At 52.2% G+C, this 23,425-nt stretch overlaps 1 protein-coding gene across 4 annotated transcripts in view; it reads right to left on the reverse strand.

Moving 5' to 3' along the window:
* Nucleotides 1–23,425, reverse strand: part of Rph3a (rabphilin 3A) — a 195,596-nt gene that overhangs the window by 47,698 nt on the left and 124,473 nt on the right. For 3 of the 4 annotated variants that reach the window (XM_046456542.2, XM_046456543.2, XM_058583156.1), the window contains one exon: nt 8,906–8,994. In XM_046456542.2, coding sequence (XP_046312498.1) covers nt 8,906–8,976 — 71 coding nt within the window. In that variant the 5' untranslated portion in view covers nt 8,977–8,994. Of the gene's footprint in view, nt 1–2,439; nt 2,446–8,905; nt 8,995–23,425 lie in introns of those variants that run through there. The other variant, XM_058583157.1, reaches the window with a different exon arrangement.

Here is a 23,425-nt window from a genome sequence, read left to right on the forward strand (position 1 = left end):
CTTATCATTCTTAAACATTTAGCTTTTGAATAAAATATTATTCTAAGAAAAAAATTTCACTAACAAAAGTCTGAAGATCATTTTCACTGACCTGCTCATGTCCCTGTGTCTGACACAAGAGGGAAGGGGCTTGCTGAAGGTCATGGAGCAGAGAAGGTGTGGCCAGGACTGGAGCACCCAGCCTTCCAGATCCGCTTCCCTGCTACCTGGAGCATCTGCCGCTGCCACCCACCAAAGCCGGCATCATCAGAGGCCCCCAAACAAAGGAAATGAGCCTCCTGCAGGTGGAGGCCCCTCTGAAACTGCAGAGGACAGCCTCTGCCTCCTCCTGCCTCCATCTTGATGGTTCATTTCTTGAACACCATAGGCATATAATAAATATCTGCCAGATGCCTCTATGAATAAATTTTCACTCCCCAGAGGGGCGGGATGATGGTGCGCTGCCGGCCCTGAAGCTTCCCACAGCGTGACGTGCAGAAAACAGGTCCTTTTCCTTCCTCCTCCTCTCCCCTCCCCTCCCGCAGACACCTGCCCATGAGGTCTCTTTTCAGCTCCGTGGGAGAGATTTTAGTGAATCCTGAAGGAAAGCAGGGGAAGGAGAAGCAGCCAGAGGCCCAGGGCTGGAGAGACCCAGGACTGGAGAGGCCCGTGGGTGAAATGGAACCAGCCACACTGGTGGGGGGGTGCAGAGGGAAGCTGTGGTCTCTCTGCCCTCTCAATGCCAGAGGCACCCTGGCTCCTGCCAGGCGGAATTCCAGCCAGCCCTCCTCAAACCCCGGGCTCTCTCTCCCACTTGGACTTTGCAGATCCCTCTCCCCACGAGGGGCTCCCCTGCTCCTCCCGGCCGCGCTCTCTCTTCACCTGGTCTCAGTTCCCACATCACTTCTTCCAGAAAGTTCTCTCACTGTGAAGCCAAGTCTGGGCTAGGTGACACTCCTGTGTTCCTACCAGTAGGGCTCCTTACATGCTGGGTGTTATTTGTTGGTGACTGGCTGTTTATTTGTTTGTAGACCTCACTAGACACCATTCATACTTTGCCCACGTCTGTCTGTATCTCTGGTGCTTAGCAAAGTGTTTGGCATACAGTAGGTGCTTAGTAAACATTCTGGAAAGAAGGAAGGAAGGGGGAAGGGAGGGAGCAAGCGAGGAAGGGAGAGAAGGAGGGAAGGATCAGTGGGTGAAGGAGGCAGGGGAGGAGGATGGACATAGATTTTACCTTCTACCCTTCAGCATTCTGGAAGCTTCTAAGAGCCCTGTGACCCTCTGGAGTCCCCAAACTCATATTTATAATCCAACAAAGCCTCAGTATCTCTCCCTGATGCGTCTAAATAATACATGTATAATTCCGTACAAAGCAGATCTGCCCTGGCCAGGTCCTGCCAGCCAGCCACAGGGATTGCGGAGATTCAAACAGGGTCACCGTGTCGGAAGCTCCCAAGGGACCGAGGGAGAACAGGCCCAGAGCAGGGGGACCTTCCCCAGGTCACCTGGTGAAGTGTTACCGGCATCAAGTAAACTTTCAAAGGTTCTGATACCGTGATCATCGGGGTTGAAAAGGCTGAGCAAACTGTACCCGTGTTCTCCACATATAGACCCGGGCGGGCCAGGGTGTGATTCGCACCTTTGTTGAATTTCCTGGGTGCTTTACAGTTTACAAAGCTTTCCTGTGCTCGTCGTTTGATCATGCCACCACCCCGTGAGGGATAAAGGGCATTTTGCAGACCAGAGAGTCAGGGCTTGGGGACATGAGGGGCAGTGCCCGAGGCCACACGGACGGTGAGTCCCAGGGTCCCATCGGGGCAGGGGAACAGTCACTTCCTGTGGTTTCTGAACGTGTGCACGTAACTAAGACCAGGTTGCAGGCGGTTCATCTGCTAGACCCACGTCTGGTCCGTGGTGCATCTTTAGGAAATGAATCCAATTGAAAGCACAAAAGTTATGTGCAAAGATCTGGCCACAGCATTTCGCTGGGAAATTAGGATGACCTCAGAGGAGGGGACAGGACCCAAGGTACAGCACAGTACATCCCAGGAACTGTTCTGCCCATTGTCGACTGTGGTTAACAGCAGCAGTTATGGGAGCCAACATGTTCCTTATCTAAGATCAGCGCTCTCAGCGAACGCTGAAGAAGTGGGCAGAGACCTATCAAGGAACTCAATGAACTTGCTGTGAACCCACAAATGACTAACAGGAATCAACCGAGGACTCGCCTGAGAAATACCTGTACTTTTGTCAAGTTCTTTTTTTTTTAATTTCATAATTTTTTTATGGAGATGGGTGTTTTCTTTCTCCCCCATGGAACTTAAATTTTTTAAGGTATGTAGATTTTTCTAGTTCCCTCTTTAAACATCTCTCTTTAGGAGCAAGCCATTTTGATCAGAAAAAAAAAGAGATAAAATTCAATTTGCAGAAAAACAAAAGTGTCATAAAAATACTCACTGTTCTTTATCACTGAAGGAAGGCAGAGCAAAGAGAGAAAGGAAAAAAAATGAATAAAGTTAGGTGAGAAATCTGAGAGCAACACCAATATTATCTGGATGCAACAACCACAAAATTCAGATTATGAGGACCTACTTCCTTTGTTTTTTGGTCACTGTCTTATTTCAGCACATCTAACACAGGGTGGCTTCAACGTAGGGTTGCGAGACCCACATCTGTGATGAAATTGACCAATCTGTTCTGCTTTCTCATTAACGGAAACAATCATTCTTAGGTTTGAATATTTGGGCACTGTTGAGAAATCACTCAGTGACAATCTGATCACTGTGTGCTTGATTTTGAGTGTTTTAAACACTGGGGGGTTAGGGACACGTTAGGTAAAGCCAGGAGACTTGAACAGCAGAATGCACAGATCCCTGGTTGAGGAAAGCAATTTCTTCCATTCTAGAAAGGAAAGCAATCCCCCCATCTCTTGCATGGGCAACCACAGGGAGGTGGCACCCTGTGTGTTTCTCAGTTCCCTCCTCCCACCAGACATCACAGCTAGAAATACCAACTTTTAGGGACCCTCTCCCCACACACTCCCCGCACGGGGAAATAAGCCATTGTTCATCAAGCTAGAAGCAGGCACATTTTTATTTTTATTTATTTTTCTTTCAAACCCCACGTTGCTGGCTTCAGACACAATCAAGTTCAAGGATGCGGGAAGAGCAAGACATCTGAAAATCACAAAAGCAATAAGTGTCTTTGGCCAGCCAGCGGTTAATGAGGACTCGATGCCTTCATTTACTGGAGAAAGGAGAATTGGCTGCAGTAACCCAGCCCCACTGTAGCCAACCAGATAGCATGTGCGACAGCTGTAATTCCCCCATTAGCATTTATTGAAAAATAATTTCAATATCTGGAGAAGATGCAGCTGGGGGCATTCAGAAAGCCAGGACATTCCGTGGGAGCCCAGGAAAATGCTAATGAAGTTGCATCCAGACCGTTGGAATAATTCTGATTTAATTGTAAGGCAAATTGTTTGGCTTCGTATCCACTAAAGCAAACTCTGATGGATGGGATTTTAATTAGCTGACATTTCTTAAACAAAATAAATACCCCAACCCCGCTCCAGGGTACTGTTTATCTTACAGAGACACACTTTTTAGCTGATGGAATATTTTCTGCTAAGTAAGTTTGGCTGCCAGAAGACATCACGGGAGGGCTTTAGAGACTAGAAGTTTCCTATTGATAAAGAAACCAGCAGGGTTCAGCAGTGTCTTCAAAACAGTGAAGCTCTTAGATCTGGAGAAGGTTTTAGGTAAAGGTAGAAGACAGAGGGTTTTTTTTTTTTTTTTTTTTTTTTTGCTCTGAGTATGTGGTGGACAGGAAAAATCCTTCCCCAACCTACAGTCAGGTGCTACGAAAATTAAAGCAAACCTTTTAAAATGCAGCTTGGGAATTGCTAGAAAGTAAGGGACTTTTCTAAGATTTTGCCACTTTTCAAAACAAATAGACAAAACAGACTTCATAAAAATACATGTTTTTTCTCTCTTCTAAAGATATTCTTGAATGAAAAAGAAAATGTTAAGTCATCGCCTGGGGGAAAGGATTTGCAAGTTGTCTATCCAACAAAGGATTTTTTACCTAAAATGTTTTAAAAAGTGCAAAACTTAACAACAAGAAAGCAAATAACCTAATTTTTTTTTTTTTTAGTAACTTGATATTTTAAAGGGGTAAAAGATTTAAATGGGTACTTCAACAAAGAGGTTAGATAGATGACATTAGGGAAATGCAAATTAGAAGCCATAACAAAATGCCACTGTACACTCACTGGAATCGTTAAAATTGGAGAGTCTGGTCCTACCCAGTGCTGGGGAGGTGGTAGGAAAGCTGGAACTCTCATACATCCCTGGCGGGAGTTTTTAAAAATGGCACAACTGATTTAGAAAACCATTTGGCAACTTCTTGAAAAGCTAAATCAATACCTCCCAAATGGCTGGGACATTCCACTCCTAGATAGTTCCCCAAGAGAAGTGAAAAGCACTTCCTACACAGAGTTTTGTTTGTGCTAGCCCAAACCTGGGAACAGTGCAAGTGTTCACAATGGACAGAGGTGGCCTGTTCACACAGTGGAATACTACTCTGCAAGAAAAAGGGACCAGCTCTTGATATGTGAAGAAATACAGTTGGATCCAAAATAATTACTCTGAGCAAAACAGGTCGGCCATGTTTCCCCTCTCTCCAAAAGTACATATTGTTTGATTCCATTTGTATCAAATTCTAGGAAAGGTAAATTAATTTATAGTTAAAGAACAGACATTAATGACTACATGGGAATGGGCGAGTGAGTAGGGGAGCCCAAAGGAGGGACTCAGAAGTGGCAGGGACTGTTTTGGGACAGATGGAAATATTTATTATCTTGATTGTTCGTTATCTTGGTTTCATGGGTACACACATTTGCTTAAAAATTATCAAGCTGTACTTTACATTACTTTAGAAGGTGTGCTCTGGAAGGTACATTAGTTAAGTCTTTACAAGACAACTGAGAACAGAAGGGAAAAGAAAACCCAGAAGCTGACCCCATACCAACAGCAGCACAGTGTTCTAGAGGATGACACTGACCTCCCCACAAGGTGGGGATCCGAGACCCCCATGCCCAGCCAGGACCCTCAATGGGAGCAAGCATGATCCTGGATCAAAGGTACCTCTGACTCCTGGCAGAAACGAGTGTCATTCTCCCTGAAGAAAAATGTCCCCAAGGTAGGTCCCCAGGATTCTCAAGGACTGAGCTCACAATAACCCACATAAAGAGGCAAACCAGCCGGCCACGGTAGCACATGCCTGTAATCCCGAAGGCTCGGGAGGCTGAGGCAGGAGGATCCCAAGTTCAAAGCAGCCTCAGCAAAAGCAAGGCACTAAGCAACTAACTCAGTGGGACCCTGTCTCTAAATAAAACACAAAATAGGGCTGGGGGTGGGGCTCAGTGGTCGAGTGCCCCTGAGTTCAATCCCTGATATCAAAAAAAAAAAAAAAAAGAGCAAGTCATTATGAATGAAAATCTGCAGGGACCGTAAACAGTAGAGTTGGATTGTCACAGACTTTGGGCAGTGGTACATTGGTGAATGTTCAATGACATGTTCTCAGGCCAAAGCCCCATTGTGACCGATTTCAAGTGCCAAGAGGAGGTCATACAGGGTTGGGAGGAAATGGGCAGTAGGTACCACATTATAAGTATTTCTTCCACACAGGAATCAGAGACATAACTAATAGAGAATAGCAACCTGTACTAGGAAAAAAATTAAATGATTAATTTTGAGTATTTGTCACTGTTGTGTAAAATGCAACTTAATTGTAAATTTACAAAACTTGATTTTTTGTGATGGCAGTGCTTAATAAGAGGGTTGCAGAAACCCTGCAAATTTAACATCGGCTCTCAGACAACCCTGTGGTACAGGTCAGCGCACCACGGGGTCAGGTAGTTATTGGAAACAGAATGTGAAGTTCCTGCCTGTTAAAAGAAGTTATTAAATTTTAATTCACATTAAAAACTGAGCAAGGGGCTGGAAACTCAAAAAGTGGTTAAGAATATACTAAAAAAAATGAGAAAGAATTTTTAGAAGTAAAATAGTTGACTATGAAAATTCTAAAACTGGAATAGGGTGGTTTAGTGGAGGGTTGGTGGGCTTGAAGATAATAGGTGGCCAGGATATCATTGTGAAGAAAGGCAGCCTCCAATAACCTCAGGGAGAAATGGGCGAAGTCACTGTACTAGAAGCTTCCCCCACACAGAACAATAGCAAAGGGGGCAATGCCAGCAACCCATGAGCTCATTCCAACATGACTGACCTTCGGGCAGTACTTAGAGAATGCATATTTCCCTCGCGTATCCATGAGCATGTTCTAGTTCATATGTCAAAACTTTTTTATAAATATTTTTTTTAGTTGTGGATAGACATAATACCTTTATTTTATTTATTTGTTTTTATGTGGTGCCTCAGACATGCTAGGCAAACGCTCTACCAACTGAGCCCCAGCCCCAGCCCCTCGGATGTCAAATCTTAACCTGCATCAGAGAGTCAGCCTCATCCAAAGCACATTCTCCAACATAATGCAATTAGAGATTCATAACGATGATCATAAATGAACGATCCCTGAAGAGCCAGGAAAGTTTGAGTGTGCTGGCAGACCGCTCTTGGGTTAAAGAAGAAATCGTAAGACTTAAAATACTTGGAAATGGGAAATAATGAGAACGCTGTCTGTCGAAGCTTGTGGGATAATTCAAATGAGAAGCCTCGTGAATCCTGTATCATAATTACTAATAGTGGGGAGAGAGGACCGTCAGGAAGACGTGATCAACACAATAAGCCCAAGAAATGGGCAAGGGTATCGATCGGAGGTCAAAGAAGATATTGAAGGAAGAGTGAACCTCAGGGCAATGTTGAATAATGGGGGGAAAAACCCTTCCCTTTTCAATCTTCTTCCCAGCCTATGATCACCTCTAGGAGAAACGCTCAGATTGTTGCTAATCAGTCTTGGATACCTGTCTGCCGCTTGCCAAGTCCCTTGAGAGAAAGTGGAAAAGGACTCAGAACCTTGGAGGGGCTACTTACTGTGTAACAATGTATAACATTATTTTGTTTTTTCTCTTTGCAGTGGGGAGGAGGGTTGAAGCCAGGGGCGCTCTACCACCAGCTCCATCTCTAGCCCTTTTTAACTTTTATTTTGAGACAGAATCTAGCTAAATGGCTCAGGCTGACCTTGAACTTGGGGTCCTCCTGCCTCAGCCTCCTGAGAGGACAGGAGGGCACCACCGATGCCCTGTAATAACCTTGTTTCTTTTGATTGTTTGTCTTCCTGGTTTTGCCCTTTGCTGTGGGTAGTGAACTGGTTATTCACTTACATCCACTGGCCACCTAAAATGACCTTGTTCAACAAAAGTGTTTTGCAAGTGAGTCCATTTAGAGAGGACAAGGACAGCCCTGTGGTAGCGATAAGGTAGCAGTTGTGAAGGGGGTACCCAGGGAGAAAGGATCTCTGCTAAAAATCCTCCCCACATAAGTTGGGTGAGCCGCAGTCATTAGGAAACAACCACATTTGTTCCTTCCATAAAAATGGTCACTTCTCATCTGTTCTTCCCAGTACCTAAACTCTGCACATGGCCTTAAGATGCTTCCCAACATACCCCACAAGGGACATAAAGACACAGAGGTAGCCAGGTGTGGTGGCCACGGCTGAGTCCCTGTGCAAACCTACTTACACACTGTCCATCAACGCTCCAATGATTAAATTAAGCCCAAAGTGATAGGATGCCTTGAGGGACCCCAATTATATTTGGGGGACTTTTTGGAGCTATCTGCTGATCAGATAATGAGGACCATGTTGGCTTGAGGATCTTGGAGCTGACCAGACCACCAGACGCCATCTTGAGATCACTGGGCTGATACCTTCCCACACCCACCCCTGAGCCCATTCCCTTTAAAAGAAGAGCCGGGAACCCCCAAGGGCACCTCTCGCTCTTGAGACCTCGTCCATTCTCCTTGACTATGGACCTGCTTCCGAAATGAACCTCTGTCTCTGCCTTTGACGGGTGTGTGCTGGGATCTTTTTGTGTCACATATGCCAAGAGCCCAGCTGATCCCGAGGGGAGTCCCCTTCTCTCCGGGAACTCCTTGAACCCTTCCTGGGACACTGCCAGTCAGAGTGGGCCTGAGGGGGCGTTGGTGACCTCCCGTCTAGCCTGGCCGCCTTATTTGATGAATGAGGAAATCGAGGTCCAGGAGGAAGGAGAGTGTGGCCTCTGGTCACCCGGTGAGTTGGCCCAGACCCAGAGCTGGGCCCAGGTCTGTGTCTGTCACCAGACCAAGTCTCTCCCTCCCGGGCCACCTCTAATTCGGGGCCTGGAGCTCGGTCTTCTAACCTTGCTCCTTTAACCCTTGCAAAGCAGCCGCATCAGGGAAGCTTCTAGAGGAAAACTCTCCCGGGTTCCTTCCCCCCACCCCAGGGAAGGAAAAGGGATGTCTTTTCCTGCCGCAGTCTGGCTGGGCACAAATCACGAGCCACTGAAGCAGGAACAAACTTTATTTTTAAACTGCAGGAAAACACTTCACACAGCTCCCGGGGAATCCTACCTAACGCCACAAGGCTTGTCCAGGAACCCCCAGCCGGAAATATCTCTCCCGGAAATCCCTCCTCCTGCACTTCCCCAACCAATGGGAACTCTCGGGGAATCCCCGGAAATCCCCACGAGAACTCCAAAATAGTACGAGAACTCCAAAATAGTGCCAGAACTCAAAAGTTGCGGCAGAGGCGGATAGTAATGCCTTGCCCGTCAATCAATACTGTTGGCAAAATGCCAGGGGCCGTACAGACTCGGCCGTGGCTCTCAGCATTTTCCCGTGATTCCCTCCTTCTTTGGGGTGTTGACAGTTAGGACCTCACTGACCCGCAAACCAGCCGCTCCCAGGAAAACCCTGAGACTTACTTGGACTGCAGGGACCTGTCACTGGGGTACATCCATCGGTTGGCGCTGTTGCTGACCACGGTGTCCGTCATAGTGGACGGCGGGTGCTCCTGGAAAACAACCCAGAGAGGATGTCACCCTGTCACTCTGTGTCATACAAAGGAACTTTATCCATATCTCCATTCTCCAGATGGGGACCCTTGGGCGTTGCTGGGGGACGCTGTGGACCTTCGACACAGGCAGCCTGGTGAGAGGCCCTTAGGCCGCTGAGGGACTGCCCTCAAAGAGAAGCACGGGACTCTAGTCCCACAGGTCCTCTGTTTCCCGGGCCCTGGTGTAAGTGGACTGCTCCTGCCATGCTGTGCTTGGGATTTGATGGAGGTAGAAATGATGGGGCTCCCATCTTGAATCTCCAGAAATCTAAGCCCCAATAAGCCTGTGTTTACTTCCTAAGCAGCAGATGTTGGGTGTTTCATTATAGCAATGGCAAGCTGGCCAAGACCGACTCTCTGTGCCTACCCTTGCCCTGGGGCCACTTATGCTTCACAGAGTGGCCAGGGAGGTCTTGAGAAAGCTGGCTCCTAGCTTGTAAGAACAGCCCCCACCACGGCTAGACCCAGAGAGACCGTTTTGGCATTGATTGTGGTGATGGGTGTGAAACTGTGAATATTCCAAAATCCACTGGCTGGTCCACTTTAAATGGGTGAATTGAATGCCATGGGAATTATACCTCATTAAAGCTGAAAATGGTACATTACTTTGGAAAATGCTTTGGCCATGTCTATTAACGTCTATTAATGTCTACCCTGTGACCAAGAATCGTGCTCAGGTATATATCCAAGAAAAATGGTGCTTGTACACTAAGACAAGTAGAGGGTATTCACAGAAAAAAAAATTGGGTGGGTGGGGAATAGCTAAAAATTGGAATTAACCCAGGTATCCACCGCAGAAGAGCAGAGAGATCAAGGGTGGTTTGATCATATTGTGGAATACTGGTCAGTGCTAACACACAAATTCCTGGTAGCCTTGAAACCCTGGTGGCAAACGCCTATAATCCCAGCGGCTTGGGAGGCTGAGGCAGGAGGATCATGAGTTCAAAGGCAGCCTCAGCAAAAGTGAGGCATGAAGCAACTTAGTGAGACCCTGTCTCTAAATAAAATGCAAAATAGGGCTGGGGATGGGGCTCAGGGGTCCAGTCCTTCTGAGTTCAATCCCTGGTTACCCCCCCTCCACCTCCCCCCCCCAAAAAAAAAACAAAACCCTGGATGGATCAGGAGAACATCAGGTTTAGTCCAAGAAGCGAGGCTGAAAGCAAACACACTATTTGATAGTATTTCCCTGAAAGTTAAGAAGATAGAGCAAATGGCTCACCAACTCTGGGGAGATCATCAATTGGGAGGGGACATGGGGGTTTCCTGGTCTGGGTGGTCAGGAACTGGGTGTACACGTCTGCAGAAGCCCTGAGCTGGCCATTTAAGACAGTGTTCCCCATGTCCTTCCCTTTGCCCCCAAAGGTAAGGAGCTCAAGTCGCTCTTTTGCTCAAGAGTCTTCTATGGATCTCATTTGCTCCCAGAATCAAATCCAAACCCCTCGGCACGGCCCAACTCCCTGTGGTCTCCCTGCTCCAGAAGGATGCTGCTCTTTCTGGAACATTCCAGCACTTTCCCACAAATTCGCTCTGCCCGGGACCCCTTCCCTGCCGCGTGCCCGACGCCATCAGGAAGGTCTCTTCTCCAATGTCGCCTCCCCAGAGAGGCCTCCCTGGCTGCTCAATTCATTTACTTTGTGCCTTTTTAATAAAAAAAAAAAAATTAATAGATGTGTTTGAAGAATGCATATTTAAATGCATAAATGACATAAATCCTACAAACGAGGGCATCGCGGAACAGATGAGCTTCCGTCACCCCCCGCGGCTGGCTATTTTCGGCTCTGCTGTTTTGCAGGCAGGTCGGCTGCCATTCACTCATTTAGGAAAACTCTGAACACAACCCCCGACCAGAGGCCGCGGTCGGTCGTCTTGGTGCCTTGCTGGCCCCTCCGTCCACCCTGCACATCGGCCACTGTGGATCCTTCAGTTCAGTCCCTTTCAGACGCCCCCCTCCCCCACCTCTCCCCCCAGGTTCTCTTTACTCTGATTTATTTTCCTTCGCAGCTCCCCATGATTGTAATTTATTTTCGAATTTGGCCAGTTGCTTGGAGTCTGGGTCTCCCTGCCAAAACAGAAGCCCCTGGCAGAGCTCCTGGTGGGTCTTGCTGCTTGACTCCCGAGGCCCAGCACGGTGTCTGCACACAGAAGGCGGAAAACTGGGATGGGTCTCCTTCAACGTGGGTACCGGGAAGCCAGCCAGGCTGAGGTCCTCTCTGAACCTGCCCCCCACCCCCCGTGTCTCACCAAAGGGCCAGGGGACGAGGCCACGGACAGAAGGGGGATGGGCGTGTTCGGGGGATGCTGGTCCCCTGCGGCTCCTGCTCCCTCTGAAGCTGGATGGGTGACAAGGGAAGGTGAATAGCCGAGCCCCTTCCCTGCCCTGCAGCCTCGGGATCATCCTCTTTGTGTGGGGGAAGCTGCTGCGGGAGAAGACCCCTCCTGAAAAGCCATTTCCTCGGCTCCTATGTGGGGGGACATAATCTTCCCAGATTAATGCAGCCATTTGGTTGTTGCTTGTATGTCAAAAACGGAAAGAAAGGAGAGAGAGAAATTTCCTGTTGTGAAGGAAATTTGCTGAGAAGAACCTTTAATGTCTCCTTATTGCTGTTGCGGGAGCTGAGTTGCTTCCCTGGCCCCCCTGGGGACCCCTGGCCCCCACTGGGCCCGTGAGTTTTAGCTGGTTTGAACCAGTGCCTGCAACTGGGTGGCTCCCTTCTTTCAGCAGAGGGGAGACGCGGCCCTTGGGGAACCCTGGAAGGCAAGGGTCCATCCTCTCCCAGGAACTCTGGTCCCCAAATCCTGCTGCCCTGGGGGCAGAGAGCCCTCTTGTGCATTTAGTCACCCCCACACAGGTCCCACTAAAATTCCATCTGCCAAGTTCAGACCCACAGGCCAACCTCCCAGGGGAAACTTCCCAGCTCCGTCCCCCAGGCCAGGAGCCACCCTGGACAAACAAGGCTATTTCACGGTGGCCAAGTTCAACATCCCTGGACTGGACTCCGTGTCCAGTGCTCGCCCCAATCCCAGACCAGGAGGGGGGAGATCTGAGCCAAACAACAGGAAAAATGGTGTAGGGAAGGCGGATCTGGGATGGCTGGGAGGCTGTGGGAGGGCTGCCGGTCGCCTCTGGGGACCCCCTACAGCAGGCACACACCCCTAGCCTCCAGGGATGTTGGCCACTCCTAGGAGCCAGTCCCAAGGAGCTGCCTGGCTCAGACACCTGGAAGGCACAGCCCCAGTTCAGGGTGTGACAGTTCTGGGATGCCATCCTGTTCCAGGGCTCCCTGGGGACCAGGCTGCACTGAGGTCCCGTCTCCTGGCCTCCTCTGACCCACTGTCTGTTTCCCTCATTCCTTGTGGGTCCTGCTCGGAGCATCTGTTGCTTCTATCTCTGGCCCAGGAAGCCCATCTCGGGTCCTGCTCCTAGACAGCGCGACGTCGCATGCAGGTTGTCAGGAGAGCCAGGGACCCACGGCCACGTGCTCCTTACAGCACTGGGCGGCCACTGAGCCATCCTCTAACCTGACAGCACGTGACCCTAGGTGTCCCACCTGCCTGCAGATGACACTCCGTGAAGGCAAGCCACGTTCTCAGGAGGGAGGGTGAGTTAACAGGGGTGGGACAGTCAACGGTGAGTGCCTGAGGTCCAGTGCCCCAGCCCGTGCCCACTGCCCACTACAGAGAAACCCTCAATGACAGAGGAGCCCCGGACTCCGTGGGGGACAGAGGAGGAAAGCAGCCACTGACAGCAGAAAGATGTGTCAGACACAGATGTGTCAGAAAAAAAGTACAGGTTTCCAAGCCGCTTGACCTCAGGAACTCAGTGTCACTGAGCTCATGAGGTGAATCCCCACCTACAGTCCCTGACACACAGGAGGGACTTTGGAAAACAACAATTAATTTCTTTTTCCTGCTTCTCCTATAGTTGATACCCAACAGTAAAATGAGTCATTATTTCTTGAACATCTACTATGCACCAAATTCCATGCCCGCCTTATTGCATTCATCTTTATAATTCTCATTTTACAGCTCAAGAACTCAGGCTCAGAGTGGTTAAGCCACCTGCTCAACATCACACAGCTACTGAGGAGCAGAGCCAGTGTGTTTCTTCACTTCTCTGTCATCCCTGCACGGGCTTCTTGGGTCCTGGTGAGCAGGCGGGCATTGCCAGCTGTCCAGTCCTGACCCTCTGCCCCGTGGCTGTATTCCCACCTCTCGGCCCCAGAAGAGAAAGAGAGACTTGCCCAGCCTGTCCCCTGCCAGGTGCCTGTGGGAGCTGGTGTGCTGCAGCCTGGGCAGGACTGGGGCACTGGCTTCCATCCAGTCCTGCAGCTGTGACTTCAGACAGTGAAACATGAACTGCGGCTCTGGGAACCAGGGCTCCTCCCCAGCCCGCAGCCCCTGCAGCCCCCGCAGATGCCCTGGGGGAGCAGTGACAATCGAGATGACTGTGTTGGCTCTCAGACGTGTGGAGCACCTCGCGAGCCTTGTCTTCTTCTTGCCCCGTGTTGCAGGTGGGGTGACTGAGCCAGGGAGAGGTGGAGTAGGCTTCCCGAGGCCCTGCGTCCAGTCCCTCCAGGGGCCATCTAAATGGCCGCCTGGGCAACGGAACATCTGTATGGGAGGGAAGTGCACAGCTGGGAAGGGGGCTGATGCTCTTCATAACTGACGTGAAGGGACCAGCAAGATAAAGTGTCTAGTGAGGAGACCACGCCTTGGGACCATGAGCCTTAGTGCCACCTGTTTGGTCCCGGGAAACGCAGAATGTGTGCTGGTGATGTCCCCGTGGTGTGTGGGGCCGGGAGCTGGGGCGGAGCTGCAGGAGCCTCCTGAGGACAGACCCTTCGATTCGCAGCCACAGGATAAGGCACCTCCTCGAACACAAGTGATCGTTTGTCTTTACAAAATGCAATTTTAAAAGAAAAAGGTGTTTCCAGGGCTGCCCCTTGCAAGGAGGAGATTTGAGGCCTTTCCGTGACCTCTGGGAATGGCCATGACCTTCTGTGTCTCCTCCGTTCCCGCTCCTCTCTCAGGGCCTCTTCCTCTGCTGTTCTCCCTGCCTGGAGAGCACCTTCCTCCCACAGTCACGTGGCTCTGCTGGTCTCTGCACAAACGTCACCCCCTCCAAGAAGCCTTCCCTGAATACACACTGTCATCTCCCCTTGCCCCATTATGGAGTCTCATTCTGTTTATTGCCATTATAATGTTTATCGACGTGTGATCTTTTTGATTTGCTGTGTATCTCTCCACCTGCTCTGTAAGCTCCCCAAGCACTGCCCCGGGGCCTGTATTTGTTCAAGGCTCCCTCATAGGTATGCCCAGCTTCGCAGCCTAGGCTGCTGCACGGGGCTTCACACATAAAAGTACCCCCAGCTTAGAAGGACCCTGTGCTTGGCTTCCCACTCCGCTGTCATCTTTTGATTCATGGGCCCTAAATTTTTTACTTTGTAATCAGCCCCATAGTAGGTGCTCAATAAATATTTAGGTAAGTCACGAAGCTGGGGGAATGCAGCAGGGGCTCAATAAATCCACATGTAGGTGCACCCCCCTCCACCTGGTGCCAACCCTCAAGACTCCCTGCATCTTCAACTGCCCCAAAGACCTGTCCCAGCCCCAGAAAAACAGGTCGGGCGCCCTCCCACCCACCCCCGGCATTTTGCTCTGCCTGATTCTCCCTCTAGGGTCCCTTTAGCATGTTTGCTAAGGACCATTGGTTCCACCCCGGGATCTTCTGCTGGTTGTAGATGAATGAAAACAACCTCAGCAACCCGAAGCCCATTTGGTTTAAGAGCTGCGAGGTGTGGACAGTGACCCGGGGGACCGGGCGGGGTGGGCAGGTCCTTTCAGGGCATTTCAGGGAGCCTGCGTGAGCTGTAGGTGTCTGCGCAGAGCTCGAGGTCGGCCTCCCTGGCCCCCGGTCGGCCTCCCTGGCCCACATTTTGGCAATAAATCAGACGCTTTGCAGCAGAACCTGCCGCCGGCAGCTTGGCCGGTGCCCAGCGGGTCCCTCTGTCCCTCTCTGTCCTCCCCCACCTCTTTCCCTGGAGCCCAGCTCTGGCTGCTCAATTAGGCATCTGGACAGACTCACTCAGACCGCGCATGCGCTGAGAGGGGCCCCTCACCCTGGCCTGGGTGAAGGAGGGCAATGGGCACCCACAGGATCTGGGGGAGAGCATGCTCTGTTGGGTCCAGGCAGGGATTTTTGTTTTGTTTTTTAAGTAAAATTCAGCCACTATCTTAAAAGCCCCAGGTTGAATGAAACATTCAGATCGCCCACTTCTCCTGAAAATGGAAAGGATCAAAAACATTTATGGAATGTCTGCTATCAGGGTGCTTCAAACACTTTCCTAGACACAGGGGGACACAGCGTTAAACCATACTAGGGACAAAAGCAACTCATGGAGCTCACCTCCCTGGGGAGGGCAGGGGTAGACCAGCAAGTCAAATATGGAATGTGGGTGCCCTAGAGGAAAAGAAAACAGGGCCGGGGCTTTGGGATTGGAAGGGGAGTTGGGCTTTAAACAGGTGTCACGGGTGGGTCTCACTGAGAGATGACGTTAGATCAAAGATCTGATGGGGTAACCGACTGAGCCATGTGGATACCTCCGGCAGAGCAACTCGGAAAGAGGGGAAAGTGAGTGCAAAGGCCCTGGGGCAGGTACCTGCGTGGTACTTGGACACATCAAAGAAGACACAGTGAAGTGAGCAAGGGGCTGTGGGGATCGGAGAGGTATGGTGGTGCCAGACCACGAGGCCCTCAGAAGCCTCCACTCTGCCTGATAGGAGCCACAAAAGGGTCACAGAAGTGACCTGAGCAGTCTCAAATACCAATTTGATTGTGCTGGACACTTAGATTCCTACAACCCAGGACACAAAGAGAAGGAAGGCTGGTGTCCTGCACCACTCCCCACATCCACGGGAGCCACGGGCCAGGCGAGCCCACCTGCCTCTTCAGAACCCTCACATCCAGCCACCCAGTGACACTGGAGGGGCCCGGCTGGGACCTCCCCTGCCTGCCCTGAACCTGGCCAAGGCTGGAACTGCAAGGTCCCGGCTGGTCCCCTGCTGAGCTGGAGCCGGCGCCAGGCACAGAGCGAGACCCTCCTGAGAGATGATGGAGATGGAGGCAGCTTTGAGCTCCCGGACCCCAAACACAGCAAACTGTCCCCTCCGCACGGTGCTCCCCTTGCCAGGGAGTGATACAGATGGTCCCTGCCGTGAGCCTTCAGATAATCCCAGGGGACAGTCCCCTCTGCTCAGGCTGTAAGGCAGGCCCAGAGCCTGTTCCCCACACTCGGCCACTTACAGGCCGAGCTAATGTCCTTGCTTGCTTGTCAACAGGACTGGCCTTGTCACAGTGGCTGTCCCTGGCACTGGGTTGGACACTCTTCTTGGATGGCTTCATTTGATTAATTAATTTGATTTAATTAATTCTCTTGGTGCGTTATCTCCATTTTGCAGAGGGGACACTGAGGCTGAGGAGGGTGAGTGGCTCGTCCGACCGGCAGGCACTTGGCGGGGCTGACGCCAGGTCCCCACGCTTCATCACCCCACCACGTCGTCCTGGGTGTGCGTGAGGAAGAGGGAGAGAAGGTGCAGGGGACAAGCGGCAGTGTGACAGACTAACATGAGCTCAGCCACCACCGTGGTCATCATCTCTGGCGTCGTTCACTGCTATTCTCTCCCTCCAGCTGCAAGAGACCTGAAGGACACTAACGGCCCCTTGGCTGCCACTGTGGGGATGTGGGTTGACCAGTTGGCAACAGGGGCCCCATCTCTCCCCTTCCTGCAGCCACAACCCCTCCGGGCCCCTCCTCCAGAGGTGGCATCCCCTCCTCCACCCTGGCGTCTGAGCCTGAGCCGGAGGCAGCCCCTCTGTGCCCGGCGGGTGGAGAGCGTGATGCCATCCGGGGCCTGGGAATGTCGGGCCTCCTCTGTGCTGAATTGGAGCTGCCTTCACCACAGGAGCACCCAGGCTCTCCTGATGGGGGAGACGTGTGGCAGGAGGCTGCAGCTGTCCCCGAGGTGTGCCTGCACCAGCCCTTCCAGGGTCGAGGGAGCCTGGCCCAGGCCAGAAGAACCACCTGGCTGAACTCAGCCGGATCGCCGACCTGAACCTTCATGAGATAAATAACGGTGGCTGTTCTGAGCTGCGGATTGTCAAATGTTTGTTACGCAGCAAAAACTGACCGTTGGAACCGCCTGCTGCCGTGGACAATCGATGGCCACAGACCCAGAACCCCGAGATCCAACTCGGCCCCTGTCTTGGTTTTCCGAGTGACTCCTGGGGGTTGGTCAGGCCTGGGTGAGGCATGGTAGTGGACATCTGGGGCAGATGGCCCTTGTTTTGGCCCACCTAGCAGTTATCTGGATAGTCTTTGCTGGGGTAAAAGCACCCCCAACTTTCCTTCAGGAAATGACCTTTCTCAGGGTCCATCTGTGTGGTTCAGGTGGGGGTCATCAAGCCTGGCTCCCAGAGGTGGGCCAGTGTGGTCCTCCCAGCCAATCAGTGCCTTACTTCTGTCGGCCGACTGTGATTGGCCGGGGATGGGCATGTGACCTCATCTGGACCAGTGAAGGTCACCAGGCTTGGCCAAGGCCTGGAGAAAAATCCATCAGCCTCCGGCCCCTCTCACAGCTCTCCCTCCCTCCCAGAGGCTGGCCGCCCGAGCTTCCTGCAGGACAGGACACATTTCCAAGCCACCCCAGCGGAGGCCTGCTGGGACGCTGCACTGACAATTAAAATTCAGTGGCAATAAACAATGCTAATTAAAAGCAAAACCAAGTACTTAATAAGACAAATGAGGTGGCAGCGTTAAAAGCCAGGCTGAGGGAGCTGGAATTAATTAAAAACAAAGGCGAGTTTCTTCCCTTTTCTAGAAAAGGGTGTGTTTGTGTGTGCGTGTGTGTAGAATGGATTTTTTACAAAATGTCATGGGAGCAGACAGACTGTGGGGTTCGTTAGGCTGGGGAGGGGTGGAGGGGCTCCTCGAGGGGCGGGAGTTTGGGCGGGGCTCTGAGAGGTGAGCTGGGGCAGGCAGGGCCCAGAGGATGCAGGAGAGGAACAGTGTGGCACGTCAGGGGTGGACATTCCTGAGGATGGGGCCTCAGGTGCTGGGAGACAGGGAGAAAGAACAGGGCAGGAGGAGAGCAGGGCACAGTGGTGAGCGCTGCGTCCAAGAGTTAGAGATGACAGTGCAGAGTGTCTCCGACCCTGGCTGCTCAGACAACCGCAGCTTGCACTGGGCAATCGAGAGCCTGAGGTCCCCTGCAGACATCCAGCAGGATGGCTCAGGTACCCACGGGCTCGGGGTCCAAGGCCATTGTGCCAGACAACCCTGGGCAAATCTGCTCACTTCCTGTATCTCGGTTTCCTCCTGGGCAGACTGGGGAGAAAAATAACACCCCTCTCAAAAATGGGATAGTGAGGATCAAATGAGATGATCTACATGAAGAGCTGGCACCGAACACCTGCCAAGTGGGAGCTCCTGTTAATTTATTACTATCACATAATGGTCACATCCACAGGCTCCCTGGGCAGGAACAATTCACTCAGGGACCCAGACTCATTCTACCCAACATGTCCAGGTAGAATGAGTAAGAAATCATTCTGGAACTTTGGGAAATGTTTGTTATCGCTGCACAACCAGACACATCCTACCTGTGATTGCTACAGGGCCAGGGACTACTGCAATGATCCCCATGTAATGAACGGCACATTTGACCCTCATAATAATCCTAGCAAGTAGCATCTTTCCCTACTTGTTTTTGTAGATTGGGAAACTGAAGCCCAGAGAGGTAAAGTCATTTGCCATGAGACCCACAGCCCATTGAGTCGCAACAAGGAGTACGTTTGAAATGAGGCTGCAGAATTAATGGCATGACTCTCACATGACTCATCCAGAAATGACCCCAAAGGGAGAATCTAGGGGAATCCCAGACTTCTTCCTGTCCTGGACTACAGAGTCCTTCTGAGCCCTGAGTCCACTAAACCCAAATGCAGCAGACACAGCTAACACATTAGCCCTGCAGGGCCGCCTGTGTAGTCCAGCCAGTCACCAGATTCCTTGATAAAGCAGGAACCGGTCCTCGCCACCTTGCTAAGTGGGCTGATCTCGGCGCCAGCTCCACCGCAGCCCAGCAAGCAAAAGAGCACCATGCGGGGCTGATTTCCAGGCTCAGGCATGCGCACAACTCCCAGGCCCAACAGGAAGATGGGATTAGATGGGCCTGAATATTAAAACAAGCCATTTAGTTTAATGGCCCCTGGCTGCCACTCAGAGTCAGGCTGCAAGGACACCCGTTCTGCTTGGAACTGGGCCGGCGCTGAGCAGCCCGCAGCCCTAGGTCCTGCGCTGCTCCAGGAGACCACAGGTGACCTCCTGCCTTGGCCTGAGCAAGAAGCCCTGGGAAAAAAGAGGGACTCGGACCCCAGCAGCCCAAGACCCCAGAATCCAGGGATGTTTCTTTCAATCTCACAAAGTGCAGGCAGGAGACAGCAATCCCGCTCTAGGGATGAGAAATGATGTTTGCGGGGGGGGGGGGGGGGGGGGCATTTCGCGAGGCTCAGCTGCATAAGTGTTCCCGGCTGCGAGGCGTCTGCTCGCTCTTGCAGAGCCACAGGCACCCACCCTGCTCTGGACCCTTGGACATTCCTGACATGTGGCACAGTGGTCACATCCACAGGCTCCCCTGTCCACTGGCTGGGTTTGTCCAACAAGAGGCAGGAGCAGGAGATTGGAGGGAGCGAGGTGAGGCTTGGTGGACGGTCCCTGGATCCTCCTGGGGGTGCAGGAGTTGGCCGTGGGCCTCCATGTGGAGAGCTGCTCTCTCCCTCACAGACCTCCCGCTCACACAGCCAATGGGGCCGTATTCAGAGTCCCCGCCTGTGGCTGCAGAGCCTGCGCTTGACCAGCTTGCTGTCCTTCCTGGAGGCTCATCTATGCAGAGGGTGGGGTGGCCCTGAGATTGACAGCGCCCATCTTCAGTTGGCCAGTTCCCCTAAACCACCCCTTTAATCTCCGTCACTGTCCTGCGGTGGGTTCTGAAGTGCTTCCCATTCAGAGGGGTGAGGGAACTTGCCCAAGGTCACAGACAGGGAGGGTGGAGGCATCCAGGTGGCACCCCTGGGAGCCAGGCACTCCGCAGCCCCGCGCGGGAGCTCCTCCAGCAGGGCGCCCTCACCAGATCCACACGGCGCCCCCGGGCAGCCCAAGGAGACACCAAGAAGGGTCTGGCTGGAGACCAAAGCAGGTCTCCAGCCATCAGAGCCATGGAAAAGGCAGGGTGGTGCTTTGATGGGTGATGAGGCCCTGTCTCCGGGGTAACCAAGTGCGAGCAGGAGCTCGCGTGCCCGGGCTGTGCAGGAGCACGGCCTGCTTTCCTGAAACTGCCCAGCTGCATCCGGAAAGGAAAGGCTCAGGGCCTCAGACCCTCGGACATTCCTGAGCCAGGCCTGGCCCTTTGTCACCAGGCAGAGCCGGTTTCTAGTTCCAAGACAGAAAGTGCAAGTGTTCTGGTCCAAGCCGCTCGGGCCCCGAAGCTCGCCTCACACTTCAGCCTTGTGAGGAAGTGGGGCGGCCCCTGGAGGGCTCTTCTTCCTTCTTGCCACACTCACACTCACACCCACACGCACTCACACTCACACACACACGCACACCCCACCCTGCCTTCCACCCACAGTACAGAGTTAGGGGCGCGTCCCCTCCGGCGGGGACCGCCAGCACAGGCTTGGGAGCCACACCATCTGCCTTCCAGCCCTGAGCCCTGCAGACAGCCAAGCACCCAGAGCCCCCGCCAGCCCTGCACCCCTCCCCAGGGTTGTTTGAGGCTGATATGAACAGGGGATGGTGGGGAGCGGCTGGTCCCTGGCCAGCGCAGGTGCAGCCTCACCTGGAGTCACTCAGCTGTTTCTGACTCTCCCCCCACCCCCCAGGACAGTCAGCCCAGAGCTCCTGAGAGCAGCAGGGGCCTTCCCACCCCTGGTCCAGCTGCGGCCTCTCCCCGGAGGATGGAGCCTAAGAAACCCGAGAGCACTTCAGAGAGAGCACAAAGCTTCTCTCCCTCCATCCCATGAATAATAGATCACCAAGACCTGCCTCATCCATTCCTCTCCCACTCGAGTCCTCCTGGCGCCAGGAGGGGAAGGTGACAGAAAGAGGAAACCTTGGTCTGGTTGGCTGGAAAGTGCGCGTGAACCGCAGGGCTCCCCCTCCCCCCAGGAAAGCAGCCATCAAAACCTGAAGGAAGGTGGATGCAGAACTCGGCAATTTCCAACACCCTTAGTCTTCATGCAGACAGGTGGGTGTTAGGACCCTCATCATTGGAGGCAGAGGAGTACAGAGACTGAGAGTTGCCTGGGTTCAAATCCCAGCTTTGCCTCTTTTAGCTGTGTGATGTTAAGACCATTACTCAACCTCTCTGTGCTTTTCTTTCCTCCAATGAAAATCAAGGATTATAACAATAGTCATGATAATACCTACTTAGAGGGATGTTGAAGGATTAAATGGCTTGATACTTCTAAGGTTCATAGAACATCAGTCCTGATGCATGGTTAAATAAAGAGGATTAAGTTATCTTAGCCATCATCTCCAAAATATAAAGGCTGCTAAATATATGAAAGTATCAATCACCAACTGTGTGCCAGGAACCATACCAAGGAACGTGGTATGTATGAGGCTGGACAGGAACACTACCTAGTTCATTTGAAAAATAGAAAAATAAAGCTTATAAAGGTTAATTGGCTTTTCTCCAGCATTGGAAGATGGAGGAGGTAGAAGAAAGCAGGAGAGGACTTAGGGCCAGACATATCCAGCCCTACTCCTTACTGGCTCCTTTCTTATGTTAGAAAACCCTGTTTGCACGGCCAGCCAAGAAGTTCAGCAGCCCCAGGCATCCACGGAGCTACCCAGTTATGAAGCCTCAGCTCAGCCACGTGAGTGCCCAGGCAAGATCAGCAGATGGACTAACCCACCAATTCCAGCCCACGTTGTGCAGATGTGAGCAAAGCAAAGGTGATCCTTGTGCGAAGCCACTAACTTTGGGGTGTGGTTGTTACCCGGCATAGCTAGCTGATGTTGGCAGTGTGCCTTCCTTCTGCCCATCATGCACATCTGCTCCCCACCCTGACCTCCCTGTTCTCTTCCCCTGAAGCTGGCTGTTATGTATTATGTCACAGTTCCCCTGGGCTTCTGGCCTCCGTTTGGATTCAGCCCATGGGGAGCACCAGGGGAGGCTGGGTGGAGGGAGGGGCAGCAGGACAGGGCTCCTTTTCTGCAATGTCCATGTCCTCCCCCGTGGCCACAGCTCAGGTCAGCAGCCCTCCCCCACACTGCCCCTCCAGCTCCCCCCCCCGCCCTGGCTGTGGCCCCCGTCAAGCCTGGAGGTGGCAGGCAGCAGCTCCCAGTACTGCAGCCCCGGGAGGTTCCACGGGTTCTTTAATCCTATTCACACCTTCACTCCTTTTCAAAATTCTCCTCAAATTGCATACTTTGAATTGCCATCTGTTTCCCGCTGGGACCCTGATTCACACGGGCAGTGTCGTCCGTGCATATTTTCCACGAAGACAGAAAACAGACACAACAAGAGTCTTGTCCTTGAGGAAGGTTGGATTGCAGTCAGCAGGGGCCCAGGCTGCGGCTCAGGACCACGGACAGCGGCACGTGCCACCCTCCAAGCCCACAGGTAGGACTTCAAGTTGGTCCCCAAGCTTCTGCAGAAGCCCCCTGGATGGCACAGACGGGAGTGAGAAGGCTTTGTCAGCCCCCGAGATGCTCCTGATCCTCTGTTTAGCCCCTCGGACCCCAGCTCAGCTCACCTGTCCCATGACGCCATCTCCCATCCTCTGAGCCTTTCTTGTCTGACTTTCTGGTAGGCTGGGAATTCAGAACCCCAGCAGGTGGCCTCTCACAGTTGACATAACTCACCCTCCACAGACTGCAAGTTCCTTAGGGGTGGGGAGCAGTCAGCTGCTCCCTTCCTCCTGGTACCAACACCCCAACTTTCTTTTAAGGAACCACCCTTATCCGGGCTCAGCCTATGGTGTTCTGATGAGATCGACGTCCACTCCCAGCCCCAGGGGTGGTCCCCCACTCCAACCTGGTGACCATCAGCACACTCCCCACTTCCCACGACAGTTACTGAATTTGAAGCTGAATCAATGCCCCAATTCCAGTCAAGTAGACTCCATTCTCAAACTTTGGTTGGAATCTCTGTCTCCTCTCTTTCCTACTGAGCCGATGTGCGGATAAGCTAGACTTGGACTTGGTGAAGAAAGTCTTCCTGAAGGCAAGGCCGATTCAGAAAAGGCAGAAGTCAGAGGGGACGGGGGCTCTGTGGGGATGCTCTTGAGAGCCTCTGGTTCCAGTCACACCCCCGCCACGTCAGCCTCTCC

Source organism: Marmota monax, unplaced genomic scaffold (genome assembly GCF_021218885.2).
Source record: "Marmota monax isolate L192 unplaced genomic scaffold, Marmota_monax_Labrador192_F-V1.1 WCK01_AAM20220418_F8-fsc00185, whole genome shotgun sequence".
Taxonomy (NCBI): domain Eukaryota; kingdom Metazoa; phylum Chordata; class Mammalia; order Rodentia; family Sciuridae; genus Marmota; species Marmota monax.